The sequence below is a fragment of the Nymphalis io genome, chromosome 23 (genome assembly GCF_905147045.1).
Source record: "Nymphalis io chromosome 23, ilAglIoxx1.1, whole genome shotgun sequence".
NCBI lineage: Eukaryota > Metazoa > Arthropoda > Insecta > Lepidoptera > Nymphalidae > Nymphalis > Nymphalis io.
In genome coordinates this window covers 1362780-1388653 of record NC_065910.1, presented here as the reverse complement: position 1 = coordinate 1388653, position 25874 = coordinate 1362780, and the positions used below count along the sequence as shown (strand labels likewise).

General features: G+C 38.0%; 1 protein-coding gene across 1 annotated transcript in view; it reads right to left on the bottom strand.

Moving 5' to 3' along the window:
* LOC126777720 (protein madd-4) overlaps positions 1 to 25874 on the bottom strand; it is a 418598-nt gene that overhangs the window by 80900 nt on the left and 311824 nt on the right. Inside the window, exons 7-8 of the mRNA XM_050500874.1 lie at positions 13655 to 13837; positions 10652 to 10768 (exon numbers count right to left, since the gene is read on the bottom strand). Of these exons, the coding sequence (XP_050356831.1) occupies positions 10652 to 10768; positions 13655 to 13837 (300 nt within the window). The remainder of the gene's footprint in view (positions 1 to 10651; positions 10769 to 13654; positions 13838 to 25874) is intronic.

Here is a 25874-nt window from a genome sequence, read left to right as displayed (position 1 = left end):
ATTATCAGAACCCCATTTGGCGATGAGCTCTAATGTCCTATCGAGTTCAATGACAAGATTCTCCCGCCTCTCCTCAGTTTCCGCCCGCCCAGCCACTGCACGTCCGTGGTGATGATAGTACAGTGCATGGTGGATACACCATGCACTGTACTATCATCTGCATAGCAATGTATGTTCCCAAGAGAGAGCATATCATTGATATGCAAAAGAAAGAGTGTGGGAGATAGCACAGATCCCTGGGGGACCCCACCACCCCAGGAGACAGCTCCACCGCGCACTTATTCAGCACAATGGCTGGTATTCCATCGGGACCGCTAGCTTTCCGTATATCGAGTGATTGCAGCTCCGCACGCACATCACGTTGCCTGATTTTGATGTCAGGCATCGTGTGGCCACATGAAGGTATTGTTGGTGGCTGCGCACTACAATCATCGATCACAGAGTTGTCGGCAAAGAGTTTAGCCAGGAGGTCGGCTTTCTCCTGCGGACTGTGAGCTAGCGATCCGTCCGGATTTCTGAGCGGTGGCAGCGAAGGTTGGCAGAAATTGTTTTGCACAGACTTGGTCAGACGCCAGAAGCTACGGGAGCCCCTAGGATGCGAAATAAGGTCATGACCAATCTGTACAATGCGCTGTGCATCCGCTCTCGTGTATGCCTTCCCACAGGACTTGGAATTTTTATTGTAGTTTGCTTTCAGTGAGTCAATGTTAGATGCCCCGCTAATGCAGCCGTTGATCCACGCGCGATATGCCGCCTGCTTAGATGACACAGCGTCGGCACATTCACGAGTGAACCAACGGTTACGCGTACCCCTATTGATGAGATCTGCGCAAGGAATGTAGTATTCCATTCCTAACATGATCTCATCAGCAACAGCAGCGGCACTAGCTGTCGGGTCATTCCCACTGAAGCAACGTTCCTTCCAAGGGACTGACGCATAGTAATCGCGCATACCGTCCCAATCTGCCGACTTATAGTGCCAAACGCGACGTTTGCATACCGCTGATGGCGGCAGCTTGGCCTGTGGCACTTTGGTAGATATAAGGCCGTGATCCGAAGAACCAAGTGGAGCTTGAACCACAACCTGATATTCCACCGGGTGAGAAGTCAGCAGAAGGTCCAGTAGAGAAGGTGCTTGCCCATCAATGTCTGGGATCCTGGTGGGCTGATCAACCAGTTGGGTCAAGTCATGTGTGAGAGCAAAAGCATGAGCAGTTCTTCCAGCATGGTCAGTTTTGAGGGATTTCAACCATGATTCATGGTGATCATTAAAATCCCCCAAAAACACCAATTCCGCGTTAGGAAACTGCTCTTGCGCAGCATCTGCCACCCGACTAAGATGGTCAAATAATCGGCTTGTCTCCAAGTCACCATTGTGGGATCTTGAGTAACAAAAATGTAACACACTTATTTACTATATGTAAATAGTATTTTATTATACTGCTTTTTCTCTCACTTACATAATTTAATAGTTTAAATCCCACAATCTATATTAATTCTAATCTCGATACGGTATATTATTCAGCTATAGATGTAATAAAATTTTCATGCGATTGGATGCATATGTGAAAATAACTTCACCGTGTCGAAGAGGGCCTTCGCGGAGATATTAGTGGGTAAAAATCCTACAAAATCCTCCAGGACTTTGTAGGATTTGACAATGCTGAAAATAGGCCTCTCCCAAGGTGCGCCAAAGCTCCCTGTCCTCCGCCTTCCGCATCCAGTTGGTGCCCGCCACCTTCTTAAGGTCGTCGGTCCACCTGGCTGGAGGGCGCCCTACGCTGCGCTTGCCGATTCGCGGTCTCCACTCTAGGACTCGTCTGCTCCAACGGCCATCGGTCCTACGACATACGTGACCAGCCCACTGCCACTTCAACCTGCTAATTTTGCAAGCTATGTCGGTGACTCCGGTTCTTTTCCGGATAAGGCTTATCTTTATTCTAATCTATCTGAATTTCAACACGCCTTTTTACCGATGACGTAATTAAACTTTTAAACTTGATTTTATTAACTTACTGGAGAAGTCTAAAGCAACTGTTCTTTCTTCGTTTTCCAGCTAAGACCAGGTTTCTTCGTTCGTTTAATGAAAATTGGCCAAGACATAATATTTACACAATTTAGTTTCTAACTGAACTCTTATGAAAAACAGATTCATTATTAATTCTTGTTCTACCAATATTACTTAGAAAAACTTATCTCCGTGCTGACTATCAATGCATAGCAAAAAATATTGAGTCTAGAAATCTTAAATTTGGAACATAGGTTTTTTTTATAACGTAAACCATCTACTTAGAAAGGACTTTTGAAAATTTCAACTTTAAAGGGGAGGAGCAACTATGTATAAATTTTACCCGTACGAAGTTGGGACGGGCAGCTAGTATTTTATAATAAAATTGTCATTTTTTTTATAGAATAGGAAGGCGGACGAGCATATGGGCCACCTGATGGTAAGTGGTCACCAACGTCCATAGATATTGGCATTGTAAAAAATGTTAACCATCGCTTACATCAGCAATGCGTCACCAACCTTGGGAACTAAGATATTATGTCCCTTGTGCCTGTAATTATACTGGCCCACTCACCCTTCAAATCGAAACACAACAAGCGCGGTCACAAGTGATTTTAATTACAACACAGCTAACTCTAAAGCATTGATTTTGAACTATAGACGAGCCGGTTGGCGTGGTTGGTAGATACTTGCCTTTCACGCCAATGGTTGTGGGTTCGATTCCCACCCAGGACAGACATTTGTGTGCATGAACATCTGTTTGTCCTGAGTCTGGGTGTAATTATCTATATAAGTATGTATTTACAAACGAAAAGTAGTTTATGTAGTACATCAGTTGTCTGGTTTCCATGCACAAGCTTAGTACAAGCTTAATTTGGGATCAGATGGCCGTGTGTGAAAAATGTCCCAGGGTATTATTCTTATTTGAATTAATTTTATTAAATTACAAAATATTTTTTTAAAAATTAGTAAGTAAATATTAGTGAATATATATTGGTCAATTGGGCAATATGAAACCGCTTATAACACAAGATAATTTTTAGCACAAAAGTACTTGAAAATGTAATTGCTATCTGGATATAGAACCGCGACCTTCGTTCGGTTTATGAAAGACCATATTAACTATGTCAATCTGAATAAGTTTCTTTTTAAAACGCTAGCCTTCAGTTAGACGAGATTTTTCGAAATTCAACTCCTAGAGAAAAAATAATTGTATTCGAATTATTATAATTGAGTTTTAAAACTTGTTTAAAAACGCGTCTTATTGTCTTGAAAACTTAATCGCCTCAAGTTATAAAACTGTGGCCGATTGTTTTTTTTAATTTCGTTACATTTTGTTTGCAAAGTCATTACAACGTGTCATGATAATGAGATCGATAAACTAAACTGTTTCCGCTTTAATTACACGTATTATTTGATAATGGCGCAAATATTATAATGAATTTTGTAGCTAGATTATTTATGAACATTATCAGTGGCGTGCAATAGTTACCCTGTGATAATGATATAATATGTTATTTATGTATAATTTAATTGGAATTGTATACGATGTACGCTATTCTAAATGTATAATATATTAATATATTAATGTATATTTTTTAGCGTATTAGGTTTAAAAAACGCAAGGCATGAACTAATGAATTTTCATTATCATTTTTGTTTATAATTCATTTCTTGGATATGTCCCATGTTTGGATACACCAACGCTCATTGGACAAGAGAAACTCCACACCTTCTAAAATTGATGAAGAATTCAGCCCAGCTGTGGAACATTTATAGGCTTTTACTTTGATCAATAAATCAATAATACTCTTAAAAGTATTCAAGAAGTTATTTTAGTGCAACAATTACTTTTAGATAAACACGATTGAAACTTATTTAAAAAAAAAAACTAAATACATGTATTCGACTGACACGAAGCTAACGATACGATAGTTATGTGTAAGCAATTTGAGAATTTATATAACTTTAATAAACTAACGTAAGATTTACTGCCATTTACAACTCGAATAATGAGTTTCATATTGGCTTTGCTTCAAAGTACTTTAGTCAGTTGGTGTTTAGGCTTTCAAGCACTTAGTCTCTTGGTGTATAGGTTTTCAAGCCCGGTGTGTGGTATCTACAATACCAACTCTTCACACACCAAGAAACAATAATTTCTTTGAAGGTTAAGTGAGCCAGTGTAACAATATACGCAATGATATAACAATAAGGTCTCAAAGATTGTTAGCGCATTGGGAATCAAGAGACAGTTAATATTTCTTACACTGCCAATGTCATGTGCAGAGCAGTCCACTTACCATCAGCTTGCCCATTTGCCAATCTGCCTACCTAAAAATTCAAATAAAAAATAATACCAAGTTTGAATGTAATTGAAAGATTTTTAATCAGATTGTATGATTCAACTGTCTTTATCGCTTGCATTACTTAAGCTCATTTTTAAAATTGCCTGCACTTTTCCGTCTCTGCGGCAATTCTTTTTGGATTCCTTCCAAACAATTTCACTAGTTTCTTAAGTACTGACATAACCATTGTGGCTTTTTGTTAATCTTCGTTATCGAAATTACTTTTTCAATTCGAAATAAATATCTTTATTTATTTATTTTCTTATTATTATTAATATTTTTTTATGTTAGGTTATATACATCTTTAATGACCTAAGATGGCTCAATGGCTAGAAAACTTGAATTCAAACCGAATGTCATAGGTTCTAACCACTGAGTTTATTGTGCTTAATTTTTATTTGTAATTCATTCACAGCCCAGCAGGAGCTGGAAAACATTGTGAGGAAACCTGATGTGACCATATGTGTATCCACCAACCTGTATCGGAGTAGATGTGGTGGAATAAGCCTCAAACCTTCTTCACATCTATAATAGATCCATGGAGATTTTTGCTCATCAGTCCCACGATTAAAGGTTGTTAAAGTTACTTTACATTTTACTTTAATTATTTCTTTCTCAATGTAACAATAGCTGATGAGTCATTTAGTTCATGTTTCTGGGCAGGCATTTCCACAAACACATTGACAAATTAATATAATCTATTTTTTTAATTTTCAGTCAGTTTATATATAATATGAAACTCTTTCAGTGTGCGTCGTTCCTTATTCACAATATATGTTTTCGTTTATTTTGATAATATACAAGGATACATTAGCAATACTAAATATTGTGATCTAAAAGAAACGAAAGCTTAAACGAATCACTGCCATATTTAACGTATGAGGAAAACGAAATTATTATATTAATATTTGCACAAGATTCTTGTGACTTGTCCTTCCAATAAAAATAGAAGGACGTCTCGATTCCTTGTCTATTGTTACAAATATATATCGTAATATTTCCCAGAACAGAAACCTATGAATTACTTCATTTACTTAATGCATGTGAGGTTTTGATAAAAATTAAAAAGAGGTTTTTAATTGGAATTTATGTTTGGCGTTGTAACGAGGTCACAAAATAAAGTATAAATAAAGCTGAAATTTGTTTTTAAAATGTATGAAAAGTTATGGTTTTCCTGGTTACTTAACAATAATAAAATTTATTGTTATATTTTAAACACTCATTACCTATTCTATTTCACTTACATTAAACAATTAATATCTGCTAAAACTATACGTACTATAAAATTTTGTAATGCCTTTGGGTACTCTCTGGAGTACAATTTACTAAACTACTTTAAACCGATTAATGTTATTTTCATTTATTGTTAGACAATGTTTTTATTTAGAGCAACTAACAGTTAAATTTATTAACAATTTAAAAAGAAAAATATATAAGGAAAAAAGGATATACTCATTGAAAAAACGCAAATATACTCAAAATGATTTAAAACAAATACCTGTCAAAATATTAGGTCCTGACATATGAAATTAGCGTTTTGTCGTACTGACCACTTTGATCTGAAATATCTCCTCTTTGGTTAAGAATTCTAAATTCAAATTTATAAATTTGTTTAGCTGATACATTTGAGTTTTAAAAATAGTCATTCATTTGTTTTTTCCTCATTATTTTTTTCTTTGGCGTCACTTATTACCACAACGCACAATGGAAAACACTGTGGCACCAGTGCTATAGAAACAGCTCGAAGGATTAATGATATGTACGGCGCTGGTATCGCAAAAGAAAGCACGGTACGTTTTTGGTTTCAACGTTTTCGTTCTGGAAATTTCGACCTTCAGAACCAACCCCGTGGACGGCCGGAGACCAAAGTGGAAAATGAAGAATTAAAGGCTATTGTGGAAGCGGATCCATAACAAAGCACTTCAGAGATAGCTGCAGGCTTAGGGGTAAGTGATAGAACTGTATTAATCCACTTGAAGCAAATCGTGAAAGTAAAAAAACTTGAACGATGGGTACCTCATGAATTGAGTGAATCGAACTTGCAAACAGGCGTCGACTGCTGTGTTACTTTGCTCAACCGACACAATAATGAAGGGATTTTAAATCGTATCATTACTTGATGATGAAAAGTGGATACTGTACGATAATCGGAAGCGCTCGTCGCAAGGAAGACTGAACCCTGGAGATCCAGCCAAATCCTGCCCTAAACGTAAATTTACTTAGAAAAAGTTACTTGTGAGTGTTTGTTTGCGCCGTTGTCGTTTACTAGAGATTTCTAAAAGTTGGCCAAACGATTACGGCAGATATCTATTGTCATTAACTGCAAACCATGAAGGAAGAACTAACTGCTAAATAACTGAGATTGGTCAATCGCTCTAGACCAATGCTGCTTCACGACAACACAAGACCACACACTGACCACAAATTGGAATGTCTGCGACATCCACCTTACTCCCTGGACCTTGCTCCAACGGATTACCATTTTTTCCGGAATTTGGACAACTTCTACAAGGAAAAAAATTCAACTCCGATGCGGTAGTCCAAACCGCCTTCAAAGAGTTTATTGATTCTTGCCCCCATGGTTTTTTTAGTAAAGGGATCAATAAACTTGTTATGAGATGGCAAAAGTATCTAGAAAACAACGGTGCATACTTTGATTAATTAAAATATTATTTTACAAAAAAAAATGACTTTATATTCCTCTCGTATAAAACGCCAATTTCATATGTAAGGACCTAGTATATCATTAACATAATATATTCATATTATAAAAAGTGCTTAAGAGACCGAAGTTCACTAGACTAATAATTATAATAGTTATATTTTTTGGAAATATCTATATTTAAAAAGCAAAACATAAAAATAATATAATATAAAATCGTTTCCAAAATACGAAAAAGTAAAAAAATGTGACGTAACAGCCTAAGAAAGGCCCACTGTTGGGCTAAGGCCCCTTCTACAAGGACGCCACCACGCCAAGGCGAGATGGTGGACACACTAGTGGCAGAAGATCAATAAAAAGACATGAAATTCAGCGGTTAATATTCACGCGTTCCAACCACTAGGCCATTTTGGAGGTAAGTGAAATGAGTATTAATTTTATATTATAAGATATTTATTCATTTTATATTATAAGATTCATTATTATTGATGCCGCTACTTTTCTGTGGAAAAAGGAACTTCATTTAGTTTACGTTGGCCACAGTTACACTAACACTGTTCGCTGAGCCCTATAGTAAGTTTAAAACGGGGCTCAGCTCAGCTCAAATTTAATAAATGAATAACTAAAGTTTTCACGGCAATTGTAAGTTTAATTATTTTAATAAGTTTTAGTATAGTAGCTCAAGTAATCATTGATATAGCCTCGTTAACTTAATTGGAATTTTAGTTACGATATATGCTAATAATTGTTATTATATAAGTCGAGATGGCCCAGTGATAAGAACGCGTAAATCTTAACTGATGAAAGTGGGTTCAAATCCGGTCTGGCACTAATGAATTTTCATGTGCTTAATTTGTGATTATAATTCATCTCGTGCTTGACAGTGAAGTAAAACATCATTAGGACACCTGCATGTGTTTCATTTCACTGAAATTCTACCACATGTGTATTCCACTAACCCGCATTGGAGCAGCGTGGTGGAATAAGCTCCAAACCTTCTCCTCAAAAAAGGAGATGAGACCTTAGCCCAGCAGCGGAACATTCACAGGCTGTTACTGTGCTGTTACTGATGATATACGCTTAATTTCTAAAACTGGCTTCTGTCATATGTATTCTATCAGCTAGTTGATGATCCCAAGGTATTGTGTTCGGATCCTGCGTCAGGCAACTAGTAGCCATTAGGTTATTCAGTTAAGAAGTACTGAGCAGCAATCCAGAGTTGGTAGTTTTATACTCCTTCTAACTTGAATAGCCCTCTACAGCCTGTTGTACTGCTTCTGTCCCATCAGACAATGAAAGTCAGGTAATAGAGCCAAAATGAAACAAAGCTATAAAAATAGTTATTAAACAGAAAGGACCTTTTTATCATTATTTTTTATCTCATACTTAATTCTATATCCGATTTAATAAATAACACAAGAGTGGTTGGTATCCACAATGATGGATCTTATAAGACTTATACGAAAATGAGTGTCTAATACGAAAGTGTTTGTTTTGTTACCGAATCACGTATTCGCTAGTCGAGCAATCTAAGAAATTCAGGACACACGTAGACTGTGTCATGGAGAAGGGCTTTATAGGAAAGTGTTCATCTTGGTATTATCGGCTAAGATACAAACTTAGCTCAGTTAGTCGAAATTTTCTTTCATACGATTTTATATGATATCAGTAAGCTATTTTGTAAGAAATAAGATTTGTAAGAAATAAAAAAATAGATGCTTGAAGCAAACGTTAAATATTGATTTAAAGTTGATTTAGATTAAGATGCATGTTTACTTGGTTTGTGTAATCCCGTTTGTGTTGGTACCACTCACTTATCAGACATTCTACCGCTTAACATCAATAGTAGTATTGTTGCGTTCCGATTTAAAGGGTGAGTGAGCCAGTGTAACTACAGGCACAAGGTATATAACATCTTTGTTCCCAAGGTTGCGCAATGGAGATATAAGGAATGGTTAATATTTCTTACATCGCCAATATCTATTGGGCGGTGGTGACCTCTTAACATTAAGTAGCCCATTTACACCGCATATCTATAACATTAAAAAATCACTTTAATATTATAATTATTATTTACGAAGATCTTCTAAGGCACGCTTTGAGTTTTTCCGAACACAACAATTCTAAAGTGAATGATTATTTGAAAATGGAATAACGATGTTCAAATTAAACAAATATATTCTCAAAATTTAATAACCTAATATACTCAATTTAAACTGACATAACATTTTTTATTACTTTTTTTAAAATTGGAATTTATATTTTCAAAATGAATAAATTCATTAATAAAATATTATTGAGCTCTTAAAACACGTGGTGAATGAGTAATGAGTAGGAGCTTAGTATAAAATATTCACGTCTTATATCGAGTAAGTTATGTGGAGGCGCTAAAGAGCAATGTTTATTTGCTCATATCTTGGTAAACAGCGCGTTTGTCGTAAACAAGGGTGATTTTACCACGAGGGCGTGCTCGTTCAGAATTTTTAAGGAAAATAGGAAAACACTCGAGACCTTCCTGTTAATACGAGTGTAAATAAAAAAGAATTGTTCGGCTTATTTCTGGGTGAAAAAGTTTTTTCGATTTTGGAAACATTAAAATAAATGGATATATTAATATAAATATGGATTTCATAAACAAGTACTTCTCACATATTTGAATAATTATGAAGTCAAATTATTTAGTTTGATAATTGGTCCAGAAGTTTTAATTTTATTCGTCGGTAAGTAAATTAGTCGTAATATAGGATTTTCATTTCATAGTTCGTGACGTAATCATAATAAATAACTTTTTAATAATAAATAATAAGAATAACATGATTGCGTAGTAATAAATTATTTGTTATTCTTTTAGTTAATTACTATTATTGATAGAGTTTTTAATGACTGGTGTGTTTGATATTAGGCTATTATATATGGCACTTATAGGTAATGTTCCAGTAACAGCCTGTGAATGTCCCACTGCTGGGCTAAGGCCTCCTCTCCTTTTCGAGGAGAAGGTTTGGAGCTTATTCTACCACGCCGCTCCAATGCGGGGTAGTGGAATACACATGTGGCAGAATTACAGTGAAATTAGACACATGCAGGTTTTCTTGCGAGGTTTTCCTTCACCATGAGGCACTAGATGAATTATAACCACAAAATTAGCACATGGAAATTTAGTGCTGCTTGCCCGGGTTAAACCCACGATCATCGGTTAAGATTCACGCTTTCTTACCACTGGGCCATCTCGGCTTATTATTGAGGTAGTGTAGTGTTTTAAAAATATGTATACAAGAAAAACGAATATTTCTAATATTCACGTAATAATTACATATAACTTAGAGACTATTAAATTTTAACAGTTAACACATTATTTAAATACAAATTTCTTACAAACTATGATATACAACAATCTTTAATCGTTGCTTAATATTAAGATAATTTAAACTGCATAAATATATAAATAATAAATTATTTATTAAATAACTTTAGATTAGAGTGAGATAGATAGGAATTCCTTCTCCCGCCTGCTATTTTTCGAACATAATTAACGATTTTGATATAGGTATTCAAAGTCCTTGTTGTTACGCATTCTCAACAACACCATGTAGTACACAAGTTGATTTTAAATTTGATATGTCAATGATGGGAACTTACCTGACACCTCCCATCGATGCACATATCTAGGCTGCCCGGTCTACATCGAGTACCATCAGATACCCTCGCCGCTAGTACCGCTACCACGACCCTGTCTTCTTCATCTAAAGACACCGTCTGCAAAAAATTAGATAAGTTATAAAAATATCCTTACTTTAATATTCTTAATTTTAGAAAAAATCCTTACTAAATGTTTTTTGGTGGGTGTTGAATACTTAAAATAAATTTCTCTCTATCATCAATGACTTGACAATCAAAAGACAAATACAATTAACTGTCACAAATTCCTAAGCAATATTAATAGGTGAAACCATTTATTAGATGTAATACTCACTAGCTTTCTTTTAAGGAGGGCTAGATGTTAGATAAGGTTAGGTTAGTTATTGTATAAGAGTACATTGCTGGTACATAAAATATAAATTTAGTTTTCGCCCTTCGCGAAAGGCTTTCATATAGGGCTAGTCTGCAGTACAACGTTTATTCAAAATTTTATGATCATCGCTTGAGTAGTTTAGACGTGAATATGTAACAGACAAAGTCTGTTCGCAATATAAGTCAGTTCGGATAATCATTTACAATGTATATGTGCAAGCATTACAATGTACAAGCAAGTTATTTCGTTCCATCTACTTTAGCGATTGAGATACTGAGGCGTATTATATTCAGAGACGGATCCGGGTATGAGGCTAGCCAATACTCAAAGACCGAAGAAATAATATATTTTTATATAAGACACGTCACAATTGTTTGAGTACCCTGTACTGACTGATTATAATCTATCTAATAAGAAATTGTTATGATTTCGTCATCATGCCAAATATGGAGTACAACTAAAAAGGTGATGTGCTGACAGCACACTACACGCAAAAAATCTACGCTGTTTAGTTATGCTAGAAAATGTTTTTAATGTTAAGAGCGGCCGTTTGTATTTAAAAGCTTGTTGATTTTATTATATTTTTATTATACTAGTTGTAAAAGCCTGTGAATGGCCCGCTGCTGGGCTAAGGCCTCCCCTTCCTTTTTGGAGAGAAGGTTTGGAGCTTATTCCACCACGCTGCTCCAATGCGGGTTTGTGGAATAAATATGTGACAGAATTTTAGTGAAATTAGATACATGCAGGTTTCCTCACGATGTTTTCCTTCACCGTCAGGCACGAGATGAATTATAATCACAAATTAAGCACATGAAAATTCAGTGGTGCTTGCCCGGGTTTGAACCCTCGATCAACGGTTAAGATTCACGCGTTCTTACCAATTGGGCCATCTCAGATTTTTTATCTCAGATTTTATACAAGAATCAAACGAATATTTTCAATTTTTTTCAATATAATAACCAATTTAATGGTACAACTTTTATCGAATCGAAACACTCAAGACTTCTGGAATGCTTCACCGTTTAATAACGTCAAAGGAACGGTAGAAATTGTAAATATTGAAACAACCGCAGTTGACTTGAAATTTGATATAAATATTTCACTAAAAAATAAATTCAACACGATGAATTTTCTGAGATATTTATCTAATTAGTTACGAAATCGAGACGGCTTTTCTTTCTTGTTTTTATCTTGTGAAAGTTTATTTGTTGTCAACGTTTTAATTAGCGCAATATTTACTCGTAACAAAAAAAAGAAACAATATTACATATTTTTTCACGTTTTTAGTATAACTTCTTTTAAAGGATTTGCCTTAATGGTAAGTGGTAGCAGAGTCCTATCGTGACGACAGCCAGTACAGCTAGTCGGGAACCCAAGTTATAAGAGGAGGGAAAAACGTGTGCTGGTAAAGAATTCCATTTTGTGGAGGTGCGACAAAGTAAAGAGTTGCCAAAATTTCTTCGTGCGCGATGGATTTGATGTTACAATTAACTATGCACGACAATATGTACTTTAGTTTTACATCCTACAAATATACCTTTACTAGGCCTTAAAAGCCTCCTCTATTTATAAGGAGAATATTAATTCATTCGGTGATTACTCCATTATATCTTGCCCTTATACGGATTGAAAGATAGAGATAGATACTTGATTGAATTTGAATTTAAAAACTTATCCAATATATAAACCTGTCATCTTTGGTTCAGATCCTCGTGTTCTATAGACTGTGCCATCTATTTTATAACGTATAACTTAGGTAAAATTCTTAAGACAATTTTCGTCAACATTTCAAAACTAAATGCTTTTAAAAGTATTGCTGCAACAATAGCAAGATTTCTTTCATAAAGTTTCTATGTATATTTTCTTGAATTCAGGCTTGCGTTGCTCTTATCTTACAACTGGACTTGAATATTTTCCATTATTAATGCATAAAATTTAAAGCATAGAATTTGACCATTATTTCGGAGAAATATGAAATATGCTGTTTAAAATTACTACGAAATAATTCGTGAGTAATATCGCAATCTATATGGAGGTGAGTGTATTGTTAGATACGATGTTACTTCCATTGTAAACAAATGCAAATGCAGATAGAACATTAATCATCAACAAAGATTATAATACAAACTTATTACGCAAGTTAATATAATTAGTTTAATGTTTTAGTAAAATGGTCATAAGATTATTGGTTTAATAATACAACTTATGTTTGAAGATTCTATTCTATTAATTTTTAATATTTAACATACCATATCACTATGTCAAAACAGGCTTAGTATATCATTGTTAATAGACTGCTAACAAATTTGTAAATGAGTATTACTTTTTAAGTTATCAAGTATATAGTCATTATTTAACTCTATATTGACGTCTATAACACCTACGGGCGGCCCCTGCCCATTAGTTTAGAATTCCCTTTTTTCAATCTTAGATATTCACAGACCGTTTTGACATTATAATTAAATTAAAAACTTACTAAAATCTTCATCTTTTTATTGTCATTTGGTCTAGATAATAAGGTTTGAAATTGAGACGCTGACATGCGAAATATCTATCATATTTGTTGCCGCCGGGCATCCTCGACATTAAATATATTAAGTAAATTACTTTTATAGAAACGCATCGCTTACCGGTTCAGGATTTTGTCCGGAATGTTGTGGAGTTCCACGACAAGTTAAAGCACAAGGTTCGTCATCATCTCTGTGAGCGGTCCAATGGAAGAGCTCCCCTCCATAAGGCGTATTATCATGAGCACTGCATTGCTGTTCCCGCCAGATATCCTCTTCTAGAAGAGATATGTTTCCACGACATGGCTGAAACAATACATAAATATTATAAGCATAGTTTTTATTTTAACTACAACAATATTTACATGATACGTATGTTTGAATATATTTTTTGACTTTAAATTGCCCAATTAGATTATCCTAGTGATCCTAACTAATATTAAAAATTATAAGAGAAAACGAATTTGTTTTGTTTGCTTGTTACGCTGTCTCGTCTTAACTACTCAGCCGATAGTCATAAAATTTTAAAAACAGTTGTCAGGGTTTTTTTTGTAAAAGAAGATAGGTTACCTAACACCCCCCTCCCCCTTCAACTACGTGTGATTCTGCGAGTGGAGACTAGTTTATAATGCTCGAGACACAATCAATGTACTGGTAATTACAGGCACAAGGGACATAACATCTTAGTTCTCAAGGTTGGTGGCGCATTGGCGATGTAAGCGATGGTTAACATTTCTCACATCGCCAATGTCTATGGGCGTTGGTAACCACTTACCATCAGGTGGCCCATATGCTCGTCCGCTTACCTATACTATCAATTTGCAATACTTGTAATTAAATAGCATTGTATGTAGGTATAGAGCATCTTAAATACTTATTTTGATGATAATTTGATTAGTCATACCTCAAGAATATCTTTGTCTATGAACAGAAGTCACCAGTTACAATTAAGTGGCTCATTAGTTGTCTCATTTGGCCGTCCGTCTTTCAACCATTATCTCTTTGAAATAGTTCCTGTTTTATGTTTTGATATTTATTATTGCTTCGTAACACTATAACCTTATTTTGTTTTCACGAAATGAAAGTATTTTTTCGTCTTTCTATGTATTCGCTTCTTCTATATTGGATACACGTTGGATTTTCATGCTCATGTTATCACTATCATGTAATCAGGTCGCTTAATTATGCTTTTAGGCTGATAATAGTTCTAACCCTAAGTTATAATAGCCATATCAAAGGAATGTAGTACTAAATTATAAGTCTTGAATGTTTACAGAAAGTCCTGTGACTTCCAATTTAGATTTTACAAAAATCGCAACTTTATATCACAGCCGAGGCGACCCATTCGTTAGAACATCTAATTTTAACTGTAGATACAAGCCCGGGCAAAGATCAATAAATTTTATGAGCGAACATTATGAGGATACCTGCATGTGATAAAATTTCGCCAAACGTGTATCCACCAATCCGCATGAGAGCAGCGTGGTGGAATAAGCTACAAAGATTATCTTAGGAAAGGAGACCTTTGAAAGTTTACAGATAGTGACATTAATTTAATTTTTTACATAGATCTTCTTATCTTTCTGTCTCAGTTTTAATTAATTAGACAATTTATTTTTGTATTTTAATTAAATTTTATAATAAACGGTGAAGACGTATCATACATCACGAATACATAAATTAATTATAGAATCGTTTGATTTCGATATTACATTGAAAACGTTTTACTTCGGAAATTTTGTGTTTATAAAAGGGACAAGGAAAAACGTAACATTTATGAGTTTAATCGACATTCCGAATTTTCTTTCAGACGAGGCCTCGTTTTAAGATTGAGTTTCTATGAAAACAGATTTTTAAATATTGTCTAATTTATTTTATGATATTATTTAAAATTATGTTTATCTCAAATATATTAATCAGTTCATTAACATCTTAGAATACAACTTTAAAAAGTAACACTCTAGCTTACAAAAATGAGTGATGGACGAATAAATTTTTAATTTTTTTTTTTCGTATTTAATTAAACCATGATGAAGGTGGTTTAAAATTAAGCTTAGTTCTAAATTCAATTTTATATATATTTTTAAAAGATTAAATTTTCTCTGGACAGTTGAAACTCAACATTTTAATACGTCTAGAACATTTATTCAAGTAAATTTCATTCAACAAACTAATAAAAGTCGACCAGCTATATAAGCCGACGTTTACATAAAGTGGGTGCTACACTGAATGACAATAAGAATTGTTATTTGCCGTTTCTTTATTGACTGCTGACGCTTTTAAATCTGATTGGAGCATGCTTTGTTTTTTCAACGAGATTTTCTCGAATTTCGTTTGAAGTACTTTTTCGTCTTATAAAGTTTCAAGGGTGAATATTAAACAATGCTTTGGATCGATGACGTCTCAACTGAGAGAAGTCTTATTAGTGAGGTCGTGTTGTGCTGCGGGTTTGTTCGTGTAATGTTTCAGCTGACGATATTATTAGTTTTATAAAAGAGAGACAATCTTTGATAATGATTGATGTCCTGATATGACGGACGTGTCAGGACTTGACGTGAATGTGAATATATTTTTATTGACTCGATCTGATGTTTGCACCGAGAATCTCGAGGTGTGCCGCTTCATAAGCAAGCCACTAGATCAAGGAGACAGTCATCCACATTTTTTTTGACGAGTAAATGATTCAGTATCATTCATCATAGTCATTTTCGTTTAAAAGCTGTAAAAACTGTTGTTGTAACAACCGCCACACAACAATACTGAATGTATTGTTGTGTGGCGGTTTGAAATATCGAGTAAGTTTACAAAGGACATAACTTCTTAATTCCCAAAGTTGGTTGCGCATTGGTGACGTAAGAAATGGTTTATATTTCTTTAGCCAGTCCAACTGTATATTATAAATAAAGTTAAAAATAATACAGACATAGTATAATGCTGGGTTTTTAGTACAAATAAAAATATATATACATTTATATCACTCTAACTCCGTAGTTGGTATAAATACCGGCTAAAAGAAAATGCAATCGAGCGACGCTGTAAGTAAGAGCTATAGTAACATCCCACTAATGTTCCACTTAGAGCGAAGGTTCCGTAAATGAGCGAGTTAGTCGTGCTTATCCCATCGTGAATTTAACTGCTGGTTGGTGTGAGTTGGCCCATATTATATGGCTGAGATTTTTTAGTGTTAACTCTGATTTTGGGATATGTTTCTTGGTAAATAGAGGTCCTTATAAAATTCAACTGTATATAATGCATAAAAAAATATTTTTTGCCGGTAACTTTCGGTAGACACTAAGGTTCTTCTTAAGCATTCTTGACGACTGGTACCGCCAGTTTATTTATTGAATTTACAAATAATGCAAAGGAAGTAAATAAGTAAGCCTGTGAATGTCTCACTGCTGGGCTAAGGCCTTCTCTCCTTTTTTGAGGAGAAGGTTTTTGGAGCTTATTCAACACGCTGTTCCAATGCGGGTTGGTGGAATACACATGTAGGAGTTTCAATGAAATTAGACAAATGCCGGTTTCCTTCACCGTCAAACACGAGATGAATTATAATCACAAATTAAGCACATGAAAATCCAACGGTGCTTGCCTGTTCTTGAACCTACGATCATCGATTAAGATTCATACGTTCTAACCACTAGGTCATCTCGGCTTCTCACAAAGTATAATATATAAGGCCAATTCTACATATTAATTGTTGTTATAAAAACAGTAAAATAAAACTGTCCACAAAAAAGGTTGTTTAAAAAAGGCTTGATTCAAACAGCCTTTTATATTGCAAAACATCAAAATGCGAAATACGGTCGAATAATCCTTTGGCTTCTATGTATAAAAACGCATATTACGCCATCGTAATTTTTTAGACTTAGTATACTCCACAGCGTTTCAATATTAGCTGTTAGTTTAACCATCGTGCGCTACAAAAGCTCTTCGTATAACAAATTTTCTTGACGTTGACTTTATATACTCTTTATATAATTTCAAGAGATATACAATATAGAAAAAACGTAGAACTACGTCGCATTAAAAGTTAAGCAAAACTGCATTCACAGATGTATATAATATACAAGATACTTTATTGTAAGCATATAACCACATCGAGTTAAGTCTTTAACATGCATATTACATTTTTTTATTTCTTAAATCAAACCAATAATAACAGGTTTTTAAAGAAAAAATTAACATTATAAAATTACAATACGTTTAAAAAGTGCGCTTAAATATTCTTATAGAATTAAACTTATGTAATACATACATAAATATTTTTAATAAACACGCACAAACAACGTATGTAACCAAGCTACTGTTATCTATTTATTCTTATTTTTTTTAATCTAAAATTTTTATAAATTATTATTGAACGAATTAAAAATAAATATCTAGTACTGCAGCTGTCTACTCCCTTGATTGTGCATGGCTTGTATACTACATACTTCGTTGTTATATACTATTAAAATAATAAGAATAATTTGTATATTTTATTGAGGAAACTATCTTCTTCTTTCTGCCCTTATCTCACTATGTCGGCACAACCTGTATATTCCTTCCACTTCTCCGTCACTCGCCATCTCAGCACTCACCCCTTTCATACACATATCCTTTCTTACACAATCCATCCACATTTTCTTGGCCTCTCCCCTCTCCTCCGTCCCCTATATCCAACAACATTCATACTCATCATCCTTCTAATAACATGCTTTTCATCCCCCCTCACCACATTCCCGAACATTAACGAAACTATGTTTTTTTTATTGAACTTCATATTTATTTATTGGTAACATTCTTTTTATTTAAATTTCTCATAGATCAAAACAGTCAATTTATGTAAAACAATATATTGTAAGGGAATGAGGTTGCAAGTAGGTCACACACAGAACATTTAATTAGTATGCACATACAGTTACATTTATGTAAATATATTACATTTATGTGATTTCGGAAACTATTGGTAACAAGAGCCGTTATCAGTATGCTAATTTATGGTATAGCAATGTGATTCTAAATAAAACTGTTTCATATTTAATAAGTTATATTACATTAAGTTTAATAAAAAAAAATTAAATAGGTATACATACAGACTATAGTATACTTAGATTAGTATTTTTATTTACTAATTACCGCCTTCACGGATTTCTGCTTAGCCTAAAGGTTGACTGGCAGAGAATGCCTTCAGGCATTAAGTACGCCTTTTGTACCAACCACATAATGTGGTGGTCAAAAACGTTTTAAATAAATAAATAAATAGACTGTCAAATGCGCGATTACCCATGTGGTTGTGACAGTGACCCCTGCCTATAGACATTGTAATGTATGGGATATTAGCCAAACTTTACATCACCAATTCGCCACCAAAATTGGGATCTAAGAAGTTTTGTCCCTTCTACTTGTAGTCACACTGGCTCAGACACACTTCGAACCGAAACACAACAATACACAGCAATTTAGCCGCACAGCTTGCATAAAGCCCATGGTGTTTTATGGGACATACAAAGTGGCCTTCTATTATCTTAAACATTTTATTGTTACTGTTTCGGATACGCTGTTAAAGTGAAACCTCTTACGCATAATGGCGTGTACCTTTCACATCCTTCCGGTATATTCGAAATAATTTCTGTGCGTGGAAAAAAAGGACGTAACTTGCATTTAATAAAACTGTTTTTGATACCACGAACGTCTATGTTAATATGTGTTATTTCTTTATAAAATAAAAAAGTTTGAGTTTTACTCTTGGCTCGTGTATGAAAGACAAACAACACTCATAATATTTTACCGCAAAGTTTTCAGTGTGTGGCAAAGTTATTAAAGGCACAAAGCGAAACGCCCTCTAGTTATTTGTGAATATTCATTAATAGAGCGATATGTTATGTTAAAGTTGAATGATATTTGTTTTTACTTTAAACTTAATCGAGTCGAAAACATAAACGCCAATTGTTTAAAGCAATTACTCCAATTTATCTTCTATTTATATTCTATATTAATAAATATCGAACCGTTAATTTTGTAACGCCCAACTGAGGAAACTACTAAAGCAATATATACAAAACCTATACCAGTAGATGCAGCGCGTTTCAGAAAAGTTTTAAGTATATAATATTGGTTTATAAGCTGAAAATTGCAGTTTCATCCGCTTTAAATTTAGACTATTGACATGACAAGCGCGATTTTCATGTTCTTGCAGTATAGTAAAGTGTACATCGCGCGCTTTACAAAACTATTTTAATAGAACCAACTATATTTTAAAAATATTTATATCAAATATTTTAAAGTAATCAACTATTTCACGGCTGGGCAAAATCCCTTCTATTAAATTTTATTCCACCATGCCTTTCAATATAAGCTAATTAATGATATACACGTTATCTAACAAATTTATTTCAGTGTTTTTCTTTATATAATAATGCCGTGGAGTACCGGCTTAGAATACTACTCCCCCAATCTCATCCCGTGGGTGTCGTAAGAGGCGACTGAGGGACGGGGAAAAGGGGGGATGGGCAGCAGCGTCCCATAAACATCTTACCCCCCTACTGCGCTCGCCAACACGCCTGCCCAGCGCGGCGAGTATGGGCAAACCCCTCCCTTAATGGCAGATGCGCCCAAAAAAAAGGCCCCCAGTTACCGGCAAGCCCGCTAGGCCCGACCAAGGTAGCGGTCGCGATATCGGCAGGGCAGGGGGTGCTAAGAATCACCGGTTCACGGCAGGCTAACGACTGAACATGGCAACGTATAATGGACGCTCGATGAGGCTGGACCATCACCTCGCCGAATTAGAAGTAGAGTCAAATCAACAGCCAATCGTTGTCCACTGCTGAACATAGGCCTCTCCCAAGGTGCGCCAAAGCTCCCTGTCCTCCGCCTTCCGCATCCAGTTGGTGCCCGCCACCTTCTTAAGGTCGTCGGTCCACCTGGCTGGAGGGCGCCCTACGCTGCGCTTGCCGATTCGCGGTCTCCACTCTAGGACTCGTCTGCTCCAACGGCCATCGGTCCTACGACATACGTGACCAGCCCACTGCCACTTCAGCCTGCTAATTTTGCAAGCTATGTCGGTGACTCTGGTTCTTTTCCGGATAATCTCATTTCTGATCTTATCCTTCAAAGATACTCCGAGCATAGCTCGCTCCATAGCACGCTGAGCGACTTTGAATTTGTGGACTAGTCCCGCAGTTAGTGTCCACGTTTCGGCACCGTATGTCATGGCAGGTAAGACGCATTGGTTGAAGACTTTCGTCTTCAAACATTGCGGTATAGACGACTTGAGGACTTGACGAAGGTTGCCAAATGCTGCCCATCCCAAGCGAATTCTTCGATCGGCTTCCTTCTCGAAGTTGTTCCTACCGACTTGTATTATCTGTCCTAGGTAGGTATATTCACTAACAACTTCGAGAGGTTTCCCCTCGACGTATATCGGTCCCGGCACGACATGCCTATTGAACATGACCTTGGTCTTGTTCAAGTTCATACCGAGACCGACACACCGGGAAGACTCGCCTAGGCTACGCAGCATTTCGGTGAGTTGTTCCAGCGACTCTGCTATGATGACGATATCGTCGGCAAATCGAAGGTGTGAGATGTACTCGCCGTTTACATTGACTCCATACCTAGTCCAATCCAGCGTTTTGAAAACGTCTTCCAACGCGTTGGTGAACAGTTTCGGGGATATTACATCCCCTTGTCTCACCCCTCTGCGCAGTTGGATCGCCTTCGTCTTACAGTCCTGGATGTGGACAGTCATTGTAGCGGCGTTGTACAGACATCTCAGTACCTCGGTATATCTCCAATCGATATGACATCTCTGCAATGAGTCGAGAACTGCCCAGGTTTCGATGGAGTCGAAGGCTTTCTCGTAGTCCACAAATGCCATACACAGCGGCTGATTGTACTCTTCGGTCTTCTGCACAATCTGCCGAACAGTATGGATGTGGTCCACGGTACTGTAGCCTGATCGAAAGCCGGCTTGCTCTGGGGGCTGGAACTCGTCAAGTCGTCTGGCGAGACGGTTCGTGACGACTCTTGAGAACAGCTTATACACGTGACTCAGGAGGGAGATTGGTCTGTAGTTTTTCAAGAGGGTTTTATCACCTTTCTTGAAAAACAGTACCACCTCACTCCCGCTCCACGTTTCCGGGGTCTTGCCATGTTGGATGACGGAATTAAAGAGGCTTGCTAGCTCTTTCAGGACCGGAGTCCCGCCTGCCTTAAGCAACTCTGTTGTGATTCCGTCATCTCCCGGAGCTTTGTTGTTTTTAAGCTGTTCTAGAGCCGCCCTAATCTCTCCTTGGTCAACGACCGGGAGCTCCTCGGAGTAATGGCGCATAAGAGGGGCGCGCTGGTCATCAATACTGATTCCCACGGATTTATCCGATCTTGAAGAGAACAACTGCCCATAAAACCTCTCTACGTCTCCGACAATCTCAGGCCTAGAGGTAACGACCCCACCATTTTCAGTTTTAAGTTTTGTCAGACGCGGCCTCCCAAACTTGCGAGCGAACACTTTCGATCCCCGATTTTGCTCAATCGCAGCCTTGATGGCACGGGTATTGGAGCGTCGGAGATCGCGTCGCGTCAGCGTTTTTATTGTTCGGTTTAAGGCCTTATCTGACAAAAACGATGGTAGTTCTCGTCGTTTTCTCATGAGCTCGAGTGTCTCAGCAGAGAGTTTTGGTGCGTTGTCTCTTCTCTGTGGCGGAAAACACTTGCGGGATGTGTTTTGCAGTATTTTGACCAGCGTGTCGGTTCTCTCATCAATGCTGCTTATGGTTTCCAACGCGGTGAATTGATTTTGAAGTTCCATTTGGAACTTTTCGGAGCCTTGAGCAGCTTGGAGCATGGTAGGTCGGAGAGTAGACCTCATCATTCTCGATCTTTCGGCTTTTAAGTTGATATTTAGAGTGCCTCGAACCAAGCGGTGATCACTTCCGGTATTAAACTTGTTGATCACTGAAACATCTCTAAATATGTGCCTTTTATTCGAAATGATAAAGTCTATCTCGTTCCTTGTCACGTTATCGGGGCTTCGCCAGGTCCACCTCCTCTGAGGCTTTTTTTGAAAGAAAGAATTCATCAAAAAAAGCCCCTGCACTTCGAGAAAGTTTACCAGCATTTGCCCCCTGTGATTTCTGCAGCCCAAGCCGTAAGGTCCGACTTTCGATTCACCGCTATCTTGTACTCCCACTTTAGCATTAAAGTCTCCCATAACAACATTGTAGTGGGCCCTCGAGGTGTCGTTGAGGGCCTTTGCGATGTCCTCGTACATCGCTTCGACCACATCATCAGAGTATGTCGAAGTTGGCGCATATACCTGTACGACCTTCAGGGAGTACCTGTCGGAAAGTTTTAGTACAAGGTACGCTACCCGGTTCGACACACTACTGATTTCCACAATGCTGCTAATGAGATCCTTTTTGACTAGAAAACCGACACCACCCTGGGAGAGGTTATCACCTTCGCGGAAGTAGAGTAAGTTACCGGACTCTAGAGTTATCGTGTCCTCCCCCTGTCTTCGGACTTCAGGTAACCCCAGTATATACCAGTTTATATGACTTTACTCTACTTCCGTGGCCGTTGGCCGTGGAGTACCGGCTTAGAATACTACTCCCCCAATCTCATCCCGTGGGTGTCGTAAGAGGCGACTGAGGGACGGGGAAAAGGGGGGATGGGCAGCAGCGTCCCCCCTCCCATAAACATCTTACCCCCTACTGCGCTCGCCAACACGCCTGCCCAGCGCGGCGAGTATGGGCAAAACCCTCCCTTAATGGCAGATGCGCCCAAAAAAAGGCCCCCAGTTACCGGCAAGCCCGCTAGGCCCGACCAAGATAGCGGTCGCGGTGTCGGCAGGGCAGGGGGTGCTAAGAATCACCGGTTCACGGCAGGCTACCGTATAAAACGACTGAAAATGGCAACGTATAATGGACGCTCGATGAGGCTGGACCATCACCTCGCCGAATTAGAAGTCGAGTTAAGTCATATAAACTGGCATATACTGGGGTTATCTGAAGTCCGAAGACAGGGGGAGGACACGATAACTCTAGAGTCCGGTAACTTACTCTACTTCCGCGAAGGTGATAACCTCTCCCAGGGTGGTGTCGGTTTTCTAGTCAAAAAGGATCTCATTAGCAGCATTGTGGAAATCAGTAGTGTGTCGAACCGGGTAGCGTACCTTGTACTAAAACTTTCCGACAGGTACTCCCTGAAGGTCGTACAGGTATATGCGCCAACTTCGACATACTCTGATGATGTGGTCGAAGCGATGTACGAGGACATCGCAAAGGCCCTCAACGACACCTCGAGGGCCCACTACAATGTTGTTATGGGAGACTTTAATGCTAAAGTGGGAGTACAAGATAGCGGTGAATCGAAAGTCGGACCTTACGGCTTGGGCTGCAGAAATCACAGGGGGCAAATGCTGGTAAACTTTCTCGAAGCGCAGGGGCTTTTTTTGATGAATTCTTTCTTTCAAAAAAAGCCTCAGAGGAGGTGGACCTGGCGAAGCCCCGATAACGTGACAAGGAACGAGATAGACTTTATCATTTCGAATAAAAGGCACATATTTAGAGATGTTTCAGTGATCAACAAGTTTAATACCGGAAGTGATCACCGCTTGGTTCGAGGCACTCTAAATATCAACTTAAAAGCCGAAAGATCGAGAATGATGAGGTCTACTCTCCGACCTACCATGCTCCAAGCTGCTCAAGGCTCCGAAAAGTTCCAAATGGAACTTCAAAATCAATTCACCGCGTTGGAAACCATAAGCAGCATTGATGAGAGAACCGACACGCTGGTCAAAATACTGCAAAACACATCCCGCAAGTGTTTTCCGCCACAGAGAAGAGACAACGCACCAAAACTCTCTGCTGAGACACTCGAGCTCATGAGAAAACGACGAGAACTACCATCGTTTTTGTCAGATAAGGCCTTAAACCGAACAATAAAAACGCTGACGCGACGCGATCTCCGACGCTCCAATACCCGTGCCATCAAGGCTGCGATTGAGCAAAATCGGGGATCGAAAGTGTTCGCTCGCAAGTTTGGGAGGCCGCGTCTGACAAAACTTAAAACTGAAAATGGTGGGGTCGTTACCTCTAGGCCTGAGATTGTCGGAGACGTAGAGAGGTTTTATGGGCAGTTGTTCTCTTCAAGATCGGATAAATCCGTGGGAATCAGTATTGATGACCAGCGCGCCCCTCTTATGCGCCATTACTCCGAGGAGCTCCCGGTCGTTGACCAAGGAGAGATTAGGGCGGCTCTAGAACAGCTTAAAAACAACAAAGCTCCGGGAGATGACGGAATCACAACAGAGTTGCTTAAGGCAGGCGGGACTCCGGTCCTGAAAGAGCTAGCAAGCCTCTTTAATTCCGTCATCCAACATGGCAAGACCCCGGAAACGTGGAGCGGGAGTGAGGTGGTACTGTTTTTCAAGAAAGGTGATAAAACCCTCTTGAAAAACTACAGACCAATCTCCCTCCTGAGTCACGTGTATAAGCTGTTCTCAAGAGTCGTCACGAACCGTCTCGCCAGACGACTTGACGAGTTCCAGCCCCCAGAGCAAGCCGATATCGTCATCATAGCAGAGTCGCTGGAACAACTCACCGAAATGCTGCGTAGCCTAGGCGAGTCTTCCCGGTGTGTCGGTCTCGGTATGAACTTGGACAAGACCAAGGTCATGTTCAATAGGCATGTCGTGCCGGGACCGATATACGTCGAGGGGAAACCTCTCGAAGTTGTTAGTGAATATACCTACCTAGGACAGATAATACAAGTCGGTAGGAACAACTTCGAGAAGGAAGCCGATCGAAGAATTCGCTTGGGATGGGCAGCATTTGGCAACCTTCGTCAAGTCCTCAAGTCGTCTATACCGCAATGTTTGAAGACGAAAGTCTTCAACCAATGCGTCTTACCTGCCATGACATACGGTGCCGAAACGTGGACACTAACTGCGGGACTAGTCCACAAATTCAAAGTCGCTCAGCGTGCTATGGAGCGAGCTATGCTCGGAGTATCTTTGAAGGATAAGATCAGAAATGAGATTATCCGGAAAAGAACCAGAGTCATCGACATAGCTTGCAAAATTAGCAGGCTGAAGTGGCAGTGGGCTGGTCACGTATGTCGTAGGACCGATGGCCGTTGGAGCAGACGAGTCCTAGAGTGGAGACCGCGAATCGGCAAGCGCAGCGTAGGGCGCCCTCCAGCCAGGTGGACCGACGACCTTAAGAAGGTGGCGGGCACCAACTGGATGCGGAAGGCGGAGGACAGGGAGCTTTGGCGCACCTTGGGAGAGGCCTATGTTCAGCAGTGGACAACGATTGGCTGTTGATTGAATAAAATATAATTCATATCATAACATATC